Consider the following 12,700-nt stretch of genomic DNA (forward strand, 5'->3'; position numbering starts at 1 on the left):
GGGTATGGATCCATTGTGGCACCCCTGAATGACTTAACTTCTAAGAGAATACCAAAGAATGTTCAGTTGACAGTTAGCTGTCAAAAGGCATTTGATGACCTGAAGCAAGCCATGTGCACTGCACCAATTCTGCAAACTCCCCTCTTGTCCTACTTCTCATATAATGTGTTTTAACAAGATACCCCAGCGTGACTGTTGGGAAAATCTGAAGAGCCCCCGCCCCCAGCTTATTGACCAGGCCACTCCCCTGCTGCAGTGGTTAGGTATATGAAAACGAGGGAGTTGGGGGGACTCAGTGCTAGGGTGAAGAAATGCCCCCCTCCCTTAGCATACCTTGCAGGGGGGTGGGGGCCATAGGTTGTTAGCCACTGGCCTTAGCTAGTTAGCATTGTAGCTAGGCACTTCCTCGGATAGAGGAGAACCTAGGGCTTTAAGTGGGCCGGGTCTCACTGGGTGCTGAGCACCAGCAGTTTTTTTTAAGGGGGCCTTGAAACGAGTCTCTATTGGGCTCTGTTTTGTGCCCTGGCACAGGCGGTCCTTTTTTCTTCCCGGACTGCAGTGACAGCAGGCACGTCGATGTGCACGTGGTGAGGGATGTAGAGGAAGGGAAATTCTTAAAAGAGAGTCATTTTCTCTCTGGATTTCCCTTCTCTTTTTGAGACTCAGGAGCAGCAATATTGTCGTGGTGTCACCAGAGCTTTAAGTGGAAGATTTTTTCAATATTATATACAAGCCAGAGTTGCTGCTTATTTATCTTACGCTACTAACAATCATTGACAAAGCCAATAGTCCTGGCTTGTAGGTATGATGTGACTTGTTGTATCATATATCTGGACGCAATGGCAGGAACAGCAAAATACAAGTTGGGCGGCACTCTATGCTAAACACAGATTTTTTGTTTACCTGTTTTTGAGCCATGTCCTTAATAACATTGACCACACCCCTTTGAGAGACCCCCCAGTTTTTTCATCCCACTTAAAGCCCTGGAAGAACCAATAATCGTGTGGCATGTTTAGGTTCTGTTGATGTCTTAGGAGAATTAACTCTGGCGAGCTGGGGTACAGGCTTTGACAGACCAGGCACGTCCTGTAGTTTCTGTTCATCCCCTGGGTCCGAGAGGTTTCAGTGCTCGCTTTAAGTAGTATCGTTCGGCACCCATGAATCTGTCCAAGGGAGTACCTCAGGGCTCATGCCTGAGCCCCACTCTGTTCAATATCTATATTGCTCCCTTGGCCAATGTCCTGAGGACATATGGGTTTATCCCAATATCATACACCCACGATACACAGCTGCTTTTGACAAATTCACCCCTTCTGTACAGCTGACCTTCTCCTCGGGAATGAGAGCCATTTCACACTGGAAGAAGAGTAATCTCCTCCAGTGTAATGTTGGGAAAACAGAGATTTTACTCTTCGGACAGTCCCCCTTACTCTGGTCTCCCGAGTGGTGGCCGACTGACCTTGGCGCCTCTCCTGCTCCTAAAGCCTCTGTTAAGAACCTAGGCATCCATCTGGATCAAGCCCTTACCTTGAAGGAGCATGTCGCTCAGACAGTGGGTACTTGTTTCCATACTCTAGGCCTACTTCAGCAAGTCTTTCCTCTCCTTCCAGATTCCACTCAGAAGACTCTGGCTCAGGCACTTATATTAAGTCGTCTGGACTACTGTAACGGCCTGTTTATCTCTGCTAATGAGATCTCGAACAGCAGACTGCAGGTGGTCCAGAAACTGCGGCGTGACTGGTCCTTAACGTGCCTTTGGCATACAGCCGAGTTGGGGACTGATGTCACTGCGGTGGGGGCTAATTTCATTAATGGAGACCAGCGTGTGCTTCGAAATAAACAAAGCAAAACAGATTTCGTTCAGCACACGCAGGTCCCAATCAACGAAATCAGCCCCCAGCTCGGCAGCATGCCAAACACCTGGTGGCCAGTCCAGCCCTGCCTTCCGCCCTCCTCTTCAACGACTTCATTGGCTTCCCATACTCCAACGGGTAAAATTCAAAATTTGTTGTACCATTCATAAGGCGCTTTTCAATCTTGATCCCATTTATCTTTCAGAGAAATTCACACCCTACCAGCCCTCTAGGCCTCTCCGGTCAAGCTGCAAACATCTTTTGGAGGTCCCCCGAGTTAGGAGGGCAAGACTAGGGGGAAAAGCCCTCTCCTACCTTGGCCCTTGCTCTTGGAATGAGCTTCCCTTGCACCTGAGACAGTGCTCTAACCATCTCCACTTCAGGAAGCTGCTTAATACCACCCTCTTGTGTTTCTGATCCCAGTTGCATTCACACTTATTTATGACGCCTGTCTGAAGCGCAGAGATACTCATCCGGGGTAAACAGCGTTTACAACGCAACTTTTACCACGCACTACCTTTACCACGCAACTTTTACAACGCAAATCGTTACAACGAATTGCGCTGGGGGGCGCTGTAGGATAGGGAATAGTTTAATTTACTATCCAAAACCTTCCCTACTATCCACGGGGACTGGAGTTGGAATAGTAAATTAAACTTATGTCCATTTTACAGTAACCCTAGACGTTTGTTTTTGGTAGATATTTTTAAGAAACAGAAATTCCGCCAAGCAAAAACTGCATTGTTGTTTTTACAGAAAGCCACTGATCCCCACACCCTATGTGCCATTTTAAGCTTTTTAAAAGTAGCAGTAAGATTGAGGAATACAAGAAATGAATTTGTTTTGTAAAACTATACCTGCCTTGTGGATCATATCCTCTCTTCTCTATTGATGTTTTTACCATGAAAAGTTCAGGAATGAAATTTAATGAAATTTTATAATGCAATGTGCTTTTATGAGGAATTTTTATTCTTCGAAATAAAGATTTACTGAGTCCTGAGTACTGGGTCCTGAGTCCTGAACTATTCACTATCCAGCGCCCCCCAATGCTGTAACGACTTGCGTTATAAAAGTTGCATGGTAAAGGCATGCGTTGTAAAAGTATGCGTGGTAACGACATACATCCCTCCTCCGGGAGTCGATTCTGGCGCAATATAAACAAATAAATAGTAAAAAGTACAAAGTCTTTTGTCATTTTATCAACATGTGCATTCAAGTCGGGTTGGAGAGTTCTTGTTAGTCACTCGCTGTGAATTTTCAAAGAATTACAGAAGAAACCGGTCTGAAAAGCCACTCCCTCTCTGCGTCAGAAGGTTGAGTATCTGTCTGAGCCCTGCAGGACAAAAGTTCAGGTCCCCTAGGGCTCTCGTTCGGACTTTTACCCTTTTGAGTATCTGTACTTCTAGAAGCTAATCTATCTGGCGCCTTTAAAAGCAGACGAACTGGCTTCCAACCCCGCCTTCCCGTCTTCAGAGGCACCGCGTGTGATCCTGGACAGGTCATCACATTATCCACGAGCGCCCAGAGTGCCTAGAAGCAGATTGAAGATAAGAATAAGGCACTATATCCAATTGAGCGCAGTGCTGCGAGGCGCGCGTCTGGCAAGGGAGGGCTGAAGCCTAGGCCGATCCCGGCAGCTCCCCTGGCAGCCAGTGTGACCTGCTGGGCCGGTTGGTGACTTCCTGGTTCACAAGCAGCCAGGGGGTGCGCACGGAGAGGAATGCAGCAGCTCGGCAGGGCTGAGCGCGGAGCATGAGGCTGCAGCATGGCGCTGGCCCTGTGCAAGAGGTACTGCTGCTGCCCCCGGGGCCCCTGCTGCCCCGGGGGCCCTGCCCACGACGACCTCAGGCGCCAGAGCCGCTTCGTGTCCATCTACAGCTACGGGCCCCGCACCAGCCAGGACCTGCGGCTGCAGAAGGGGGAGGCCTTCGAGGTGCTGCGGGAGAAGGGCCCCTGGCTCTACGTGCGGCAGGGGGGCAAGGAGGGCTTCGTGCCCCGGGCCTTCACCGCCAGCGCCGACAGCCTGGAGGCCAAAGAGTGAGTCCAGCCCCCGGGGGCAGCTACCTTCCCTCCCTCTCTGCCGTGAGGCTCATTCATCCATCCACTCATCCAGATGCGCACGTCATTGAAAGGCAAAAAGACGACCTCTTCCCTGGTCCCCGCGGGGAAGCTGTGGGTGCTGCCACCCTCCCTGGTGCCCCTGCTTCTAATACTACCCACGGGTGATGCCCCACGAGTGCCCCGCCAGGTTAACGCTACCTGCCCCCTGGTCACCTATAGGGCTGTCACGCTCCCGACCCTGCTCTCACAGGTGTCCTCTTCACCTATGACTGTCACTCCCCTGCTCTCACAGGTGTCCTCTTCACCTATGACTGTCACTCCCCTGCTCTCACAGGTGTCCTGTTCACCTATAGGGCTGTCACTCCCCTGCTCTCACATGTGTCCTGTTCACCTATATGACTGTCACTCCCCTGCTCTCACATGTGTCCTGTTCACCTATAGGGCTGTCACGCTCCCGTCCCTGCTCTCACATGTGTCCTCTTCACCTATGACTGTCACTCCCCTGCTCTCACAGGTGTCCTCTTCACCTATGACTGTCACTCCCCTGCTCTCACAGGTGTCCTGTTCACCTATAGGGCTGTCACTCCCCTGCTCTCACATGTGTCCTGTTCACCTATATGACTGTCACTCCCCTGCTCTCACATGTGTCCTGTTCACCTATAGGTCTGTCACTCCCCTGCTCTCACATGTGTCCTGTTCACCTATATGACTGTCACCCCCCTGCTCTCACAGGTGTCCTCTTCACCTATGACTGTCACTCCCCTGCTCTCACAGGTGTCCTGTTCACCTATAGGGCTGTCACTCCCCTGCTCTCACATGTGTCCTGTTCACCTATATGACTGTCACTCCCCTGCTCTCACATGTGTCCTGTTCACCTATAGGGCTGTCACTCCCCTGCTCTCACATGTGTCCTGTTCACCTATAGGGCTGTCACGCTCCTGTCCCTGCTCTCACATGTGTCCTCTTCACCTATGACTGTCACTCCCCTGCTCTCACAGGTGTCCTCTTCACCTATGACTGTCACTCCCCTGCTCTCACAGGTGTCCTGTTCACCTATATGACTGTCACCCCCCTGCTCTCACAGGTGTCCTCTTCACCTATGACTGTCACTCCCCTGCTCTCACAGGTGTCCTGTTCACCTATAGGGCTGTCACTCCCCTGCTCTCACATGTGTCCTGTATACCTATATGACTGTCACTCCCCTGCTCTCACATGTGTCCTGTTCACCTATAGGGCTGTCACTCCCCTGCTCTCACATGTGTCCTGTTCACCTATAGGGCTGTCACGCTCCTGTCCCTGCTCTCACATGTGTCCTCTTCACCTATGACTGTCACTCCCCTGCTCTCACAGGTGTCCTCTTCACCTATGACTGTCACTCCCCTGCTCTCACAGGTGTCCTGTTCACCTATATGACTGTCACTCCCCTGCTCTCACATGTGTCCTGTTCACCTATAGGGCTGTCACTCCCCTGCTCTCACATGTGTCCTGTTCACCTATATGACTGTCACGCCCCTGCTCTCACAGGTGTCCTCTTCACCTATGACTGTCACTCCCCTGCTCTCACAGGTATCCTGTTCACCTATAGGGCTGTCACTCCCCTGCTCTCACATGTGTCCTGTTCACCTATATGACTGTCACTCCCCTGCTCTCACATGTGTCCTGTTCACCTATAGGGCTGTCACTCCCCTGCTCTCACATGTGTCCTGTTCACCTATAGGGCTGTCACGCTCCCGTCCCTGCTCTCACATGTGTCCTCTTCACCTATGACTGTCACTCCCCAGCTCTCACAGGTGTCCTCTTCATCTATGACTGTCACTCCCCTGCTCTCACATGTGTCCTGTTCACCTATAGGGCTGTCACTCCCCTGCTCTCACATGTGTCCTGTTCACCTATAGGGCTGTCACGCTCCCGACCCTGCTCTCACAGGTGTCCTCTTCACCTATATGACTGTCACTCCCCTGCTCTCACATGTGTCCTGTTCACCTATATGACTGTCACTCCCCTGCTCACACATGTGTCCTGTTCACCTATAGGGCTGTCACTCCCCTGCTCTCACAGGTGTCCTGTTCACCTATAGGGCTGTCACTCCCCTGCTCTCACATGTGTCCTGTTCACCTATATGACTGTCACTCCCCTGCTCTCACAGGTGTCCTCTTCACCTATATGACTGTCACTCCCCTGCTCTCACATGTGTCCTGTTCACCTATATGACTGTCACTCCCCTGCTCTCACATGTGTCCTGTTCACCTATAGGGCTGTCACTCCCCTGCTCTCACAGGTGTCCTGTTCACCTATAGGGCTGTCACTCCCTTGCTCTCACATGTGTCCTGTTCACCTATATGACTGTCACTCCCCTGCTCTCACAGGTGTCCTCTTCACCTATGACTGTCACTCCCCTGCTCTCACAGGTGTCCTGTTCACCTATAGGGCTGTCACTCCCCTGCTCTCACATGTGTCCTGTTCACCTATATGACTGTCACTCCCCTGCTCTCACATGTGTCCTGTTCACCTATAGGGCTGTCACTCCCCTGCTCTCACATGTGTCCTGTTCACCTATATGACTGTCACTCCCCTGCTCTCACATGTGTCCTGTTCACCTATAGGGCTGTCACGCTCCCGTCCCTGCTCTCACATGTGTCCTCTTCACCTATGACTGTCACTCCCCTGCTCTCACAGGTGTCCTCTTCACCTATGACTGTCACTCCCCTGCTCTCACAGGTGTCCTCTTCACCTATGACTGTCACTCCCCTGCTCTCACAGGTGTCCTGTTCACCTATAGGGCTGTCACTCCCCTGCTCTCACATGTGTCCTGTTCACCTATATGACTGTCACTCCCCTGCTCTCACAGGTGTCCTCTTCACCTATGGGGCTGTCACTCCCCTGCTCTCACATGTGTCCTGTTCACCTATAGGGCTGTCACTCCCCTGCTCTCACTTGTGTCCTGTTTACGTATAGGGCTGTCACTCCCCTGCTCTCACATGTGTCCTGTTTACGTATAGGGCTGTCACTCCCCTGCTCTCACAGGTGTCCTAATCACCTATATGACTGTCACGCTCCCGTCCCTGCTCTCACATGTGTCCTGTTTACGTATAGGGCTGTCACTCCCCTGCTCTCACAGGTGTCCTCTTCACCTATAGGGCTGTCACTCCCCTGCTCTCACAGGTGTCCTCTTCACCTATATGACTGTCACTCCCCTGCTCTCACATGTGTCCTGTTCACCTATATGACTGTCGCTCCCCTGCTCTCACAGGTGTCCTCTTCACCTACATGACTGTCACGCTCCCGACCCTGCTCTCACATGTGTCCTGTTCACCTATATGACTGTCACTCCCCTGCTCTCACATGTGTTCTGTTCACCTATAGGGCTGTCACTCCCCTGCTCTCACATGTGTCCTGTTCCTATAGGGCTGTCACTCCCCTGCTCTCACATGTGTCCTGTTCACCTATAGGGCTGTCACTCCCCTTCTCTCACATGTGTCCTGTTCACCTATAGGGCTGTCACTCTCCTTCTCTCACAGGTGTCCTATTCACCTATAGGGCTGTCACTCCCCTGCTCTCACAGGTGTCCTGTTCACCTATAGGGCTGTCACGCTCCCGTACCTGCTCTCACATGTGTCCTGTTCACCTATAGGGCTGTCACTCCCCTGCTCTCACGTGTGTCCTCTTCACCTATATGACTGTCACGCTCCCGTCCTTTCTCTCACATGTGTCCTGTTCACCTATATGACTGTCACTCCCCTGCTCTCACAGGTGTCCTGTTCACCTATACGACTGTCACTCCCCTGCTCTCACAGGTGTCCTGTTCACCTATATGACTGTCACTCTCCTGCTTTCACAGTTGTACTGTTCACCTATATGACTGTAACGCTCTTGCTCTCACAGCTGTCCTGTTCACCTATACGACTGTCACGCTCTTGCTCTCACAGGTGTACTGTTCACCTATATAACTGTCACACTTCTGCTCTCACAGGTGTCCTGTTCACCTATATAACGGTCACGCTCTTGCTCTCACAGGTGTCCTCTTCACCTATATGACTGTCACTCCCCTGCTCTCACATGTGTCCTCTTCACCCATATGACTGTCACGCTCTTGCTCTCACAGGTGTCCTCTTCACCTATGACTGTCACTCCCCTGCTCTCACAGGTGTCCTCTTCACCTACATGACTGTCACTCCCCTGCTCTCACAGGTGTCCTGCTCACCTATACGTCTGTCACTCCCTTGCTCTCACATGTGTCCTGTTCACCTATAGCGCTGTCACTCCCCTGCTCTCACAGGTGTCCTGTTCACGTATAGGGCTGTCACTCCCCTGCTCTCACATGTGTCCTGTTCACGTATAGGGCTGTCACTCCCCTGCTTTCACATGTGTCCTGTTCACATATAGGGCTGTCACTCCCCTGCTCTCACATGTGTCCTGTTCACCTATAGGGCTGTCACTCCCCTGCTCTCACATGTGTCCTGTTAACGTATAGGGCTGTCACTCCCCTGCTCTCACATGTGTCCTGTTCACCTATAGGGCTGTCACTCCCCTGCTCTCACAGGTGTCCTCTTCACCTATATGACTGTCACGCTCCCGTCCCTGCTCTCACATGTGTCCTCTTCACCTATATGACTGTCACTCCCCTGCTCTCACAGGTGTCCTGTTCACCTATACGACTGTCACTCCCGTGCTCTCACAGGTGTCCTGTTCACCTATATGACTGTCACTCTCCTGCTCTCACAGTTGTACTGTTCACCTATATGACTGTCACTCCCCTGCTCTCACAGGTGTCCTGTTCACCTATATGACTGTAACGCTCTTGCTCTCACAGGTGTCCTGTTCACCTATACGACTGTCATGCTCTTGGTCTCACAGGTGTTCTGTCCACCTATATAACTGTCACACTTCTGCTCTCACAGGTGTCCTGTTCACCTATATGACGGTCACACTCTTGCTCTCACAGGTGTCCTCTTCACCGATATGACTGTCACTCCCCTGCTCTCACATGTGTCCTCTTCACCTATATGACTGTCACGCTCTTGCTCTCACAGGTGTCCTCTTCACCTATAGGGCTGTCACTCCCCTGCTCTCACATGTGTCCTGTTTACGTATAGGGCTGTCACTCCCCTGCTCTCACATGTGTCCTGTTCACCTATAGGGCTGTCACTCCCCTGCTCTCACATGTGTCCTGTTCACGTATAGGGCTGTCACTCCCCTGCTCTCACATGTGTCCTGTTCACCTATAGGGCTGTCACTCCCCTGCTCTCACAGGTGTCCTCTTCACCTATATGACTGTCATGCTCCCGTCCCTGCTCTCACATGTGTCCTGTTCAATTATATGACTGTCACTCCCCTGCTCTCACAGGTGTCCTGTTCACCTATACAACTGTCATTCCCCTGCTCTCACAGGTGTCCTGTTCACCTATATTACTGTCACTCTCCTGCTCTCACAGTTGTACTGTTCACCTATATGACTGTCACTCCCCTGCTCTCACAGGTGTCCTGTTCACCTATATGACTGTAACGCTCTTGCTCTCACAGGTGTCCTGTTCACCTATAGGACTGTCACGCTCTTGCTTTCACAGGTGTCCTGTTCACCTATATAACTGTCACACTTCTTCTCTCACAGGTGTCCTGTTCACCTATATGACGGTCACGCTCTTGCTCTCACAGGTGTCCTCTTCACCGATATGACTGTCACTCCCCTGCTCTCACATGTGTCCTCTTCACCTATATGACTGTCACGCTCTTGCTGTCACAGGTGTCCTCCTCTTCACCTATGACTGTCACTCCCCTGCTCTCACAGGTGTCCTGCTCACCTATACGACTGTCACTCCCTTGCTCTCACATGTGTCCTGTTCACCTATAGGGCTGTCACTCCCCTGCTCTCACATGGGTCCTGTTCACCTATATGACTGTCACTCCCCTGCTCTCACATGTGTCCTGTTCACCTATATGACTGTCACGCTCTTGCTCTCACAGGTGTCCTGTTCACCTATACGACCGTCACGCTCTTGCTCTCACAGGTGTCCTGTTCACCTATACGACGGTCATGCTCTTGCTCTCTCAGGTGTCCTATACACCTATATAACTGTCACACTTCTGCTCTCAAATGTGTCCTCTTCACCTATATGACTGTCACGCTCTTGCTTTCACAGGTGTCCTGTTCAACTATATGACTGTCACGCTCTTGCTCTCACAGGTGTCCTGTTCACCTACATGACTGTCACGCGCTTGCTCTCACAGGTGTCCTGTTCACCTATATGAGTGTCACGCTTCTGCTCTCACAGGTTTCCTCTTCACCTATAGGACTGTCACAAGCCAGCCCCTTCTCTCACAGGTGTCCTCTTCACCTATAGGACTGTCACGCTTCTGCTCTCACAGGTTTCCTCTTCACCTATAGGACTGTCACAAGCCAGCCCCTTCTCTCACAGGTGTCCTCTTCACCTATATGAGTGTCACGCTTCTGCTCTCACAGGTTTCCTCTTCACCTATAGGACTGTCACAAGCCAGCCCCTTCTCTCACAGGTGTCCTCTTCACCTATATGAGTGTCACGCTTCTGCTCTCACAGGTTTCCTCTTCACCTATAGGACTGTCACAAGCCAGCCCCTTCACTCACAGGTGTCCTCTTCACCTATAGGACTGTCACGCTTCTGCTCTCACAGGTTTCCTCTTCATCTATAGGACTGTCACGCTCCAGCCCCTTCTCTCACAGGTGTCCCTGCTTCTAACAGTGCACACCTCTATGGAGGTCTCTTTCGTCCTCGCTCTTGCCAGGACTTCTTACCCCAGACAGTCCTCCCTCACCTGTTGCACTCTTCAGATCGCGTGAAGTCATAAATACCCGGCAGGTCTGTGTCTCACACTACTCGCTTTCTTAGGAAGGTCCGGTGTGTCTCTGCGGCAGAGGTCTGTCTTGAATCAGCAGGACACAGGGTCGGGTTTTAATAAGGCCCACTCAGCCTTTTATCTTCCAAAGGTCGATAGAGTACTCTTTATTCGTCCTTCCAAAGACAGGAGATAAAAGATACACATAGATATAAACATCATATAAAATCAATCGCAGCACATACAAACTCATTATCTGTTTAAAAAGAATACAACAGCTCACAAATACAGTACTTTTTCTAGACACTAAAGTAGCAGTGCAAAAACACGTGGGTTCGTAAGTAGCAGCAGATTTATCAGATGTGGACTAAAGTGACAGTGCAGAATGCTTGGCTGAGCTTCTGAAAACAGAACGATCTGTCCAGGGAATTGTCTGAAGCAGCCAAACCCACGGTCAGGGATTATTACCTTATACAAGTTCCTCCCTACATTGCCCCATATCTAATATATGTAAATACTGTTTATGAAAGGAATCTGTTATCTAGCTTCAAGCTGGGATTTTTCGTTGGTTGATTTGCTCTCCCTGGGTCAGTATTCTTCAGAATCTATTATGGTCTGCCCCTGCGATGAACATTCAAGTCAAACAGTTTGACATTTTGTATTTTTTTGTCAATTTTATCTTCCATCTACCAGGACATTTTTATACCTCTTGCGCAGACACAGATTCTTTAAGTTCAAAATGGCTTTGTACTTTTAGCAGCAACTGAATGATCACGCTCTCGTTTTGCTGTTGGCAGCTTTTTGAAGTGCATTTTAGCAAAGAGAAGGAATATGCTGTTTTAATTTTAATGTATTTTATCATTTACTGCATGGATAGAGTACTCATTTGAACAACGCAAGCTCGGAGCGCCAACACACAAAGTAGCTTGTGGTTGGCGCTATTCTCATGGATGTTTTCACTGCTCCTGATTTTCTTCCACCGTCTCATGCCCCTGTTCAAACATTGCTTAAACGCCCTATTACCCAGGCCTTTGGTGTGTTTTATGTAGGTCCTGCCTCAGCTGGGCCCTTCAGTGTGTGTCATGCCACAGTTGCTTTAGTGTGATGTGTGTCAAGGCAGCAGCTGAGTCCCTTCAGTTTGTGTCATGTCAGTGGCTGAGCCCCTTCAATGTGTGTCACGGCAGCAGCTGAGCCCCTTCAGTGTGTGTCACAGCAGCAGCTGAGCCCCTTCAATGTGTGTCACGGCAGCAGCTGAGCCTCTTCAGTGTGTTTTACGCCAGAGGATGAGTCCCTTCAGTTTGTGTCATGCCAGCGGCTGAGCCCCTTCAATGTGTGTCACGGCAGCAAGTGAGCCCCTTCAGTGTATGTAGCGCTAGTGGCTGAGCCCCTTCAGTGTGTGTCACGCCAGCAGCCGAGCCCTTTCAATGTGTGTAACGCCAGTGGCTTAGCCCCTTCAGTGTGTGTTAAGACAGCGACTTAACCCCTTTGGTCTGCCCTGTTCCCATGATGCACTGGGCCAGGGACAGACTAATTTGCATGTAGCCAGGTTCTGAACTGGGATGGTGCAGTGAGCTAAAAAACGGTGATGGATCAAGCCCTGATCTTTTGACTGGGTATGAGTGTTCTGCTTAATTCAGATGCTCTGTCCATCACCACCCCCTTTTCTGCATCGTTTTGGCCACCACAAGCGTGGAAGGGTATGCTCACATGTGAGTCCCTTGCTCACTGCACCATCAGGATTCAAGCAAGCCGGGCCGAAGACAGCTGTAATGCCAGAAACCGGTCCCCGGAAGCTTGTTTCCTTTCCAGTAAAGAATTGGCTTGGTAGTTTGGTCTGCCCTGTTCCCATGATGCACTGGGCCCGGGACAGACTAATTTGCATGTAGACAGGTTCTGAACTGGGATGGTGCAGTGAGCTAAAAAACGGTGATGGATCAAGCCCTGATCTTTTGACTGGGTATGAGTGTTCTGCTTAATT

The 12,700-nt window shown here is 50.8% G+C and overlaps 1 protein-coding gene across 1 annotated transcript in view; it reads left to right on the plus strand.

Annotated features, from left to right (window-relative positions):
- Positions 1 to 3,249: 3,249 nt before the first annotated feature.
- The window catches only part of LOC144763999 (tyrosine-protein kinase FRK-like), a 276,862-nt gene continuing 267,411 nt past the window's right edge, over positions 3,250 to 12,700 (plus strand). Inside the window, exon 1 of the mRNA XM_078650119.1 lies at positions 3,250 to 3,890. Within this exon, the coding sequence (XP_078506245.1) occupies positions 3,619 to 3,890 (272 nt within the window). The 5' untranslated portion in view covers positions 3,250 to 3,618. The remainder of the gene's footprint in view (positions 3,891 to 12,700) is intronic.

This window comes from Lissotriton helveticus, chromosome 6, assembly GCF_964261635.1.
Source record: "Lissotriton helveticus chromosome 6, aLisHel1.1, whole genome shotgun sequence".
In the NCBI taxonomy this organism is placed as follows: domain Eukaryota; kingdom Metazoa; phylum Chordata; class Amphibia; order Caudata; family Salamandridae; genus Lissotriton; species Lissotriton helveticus.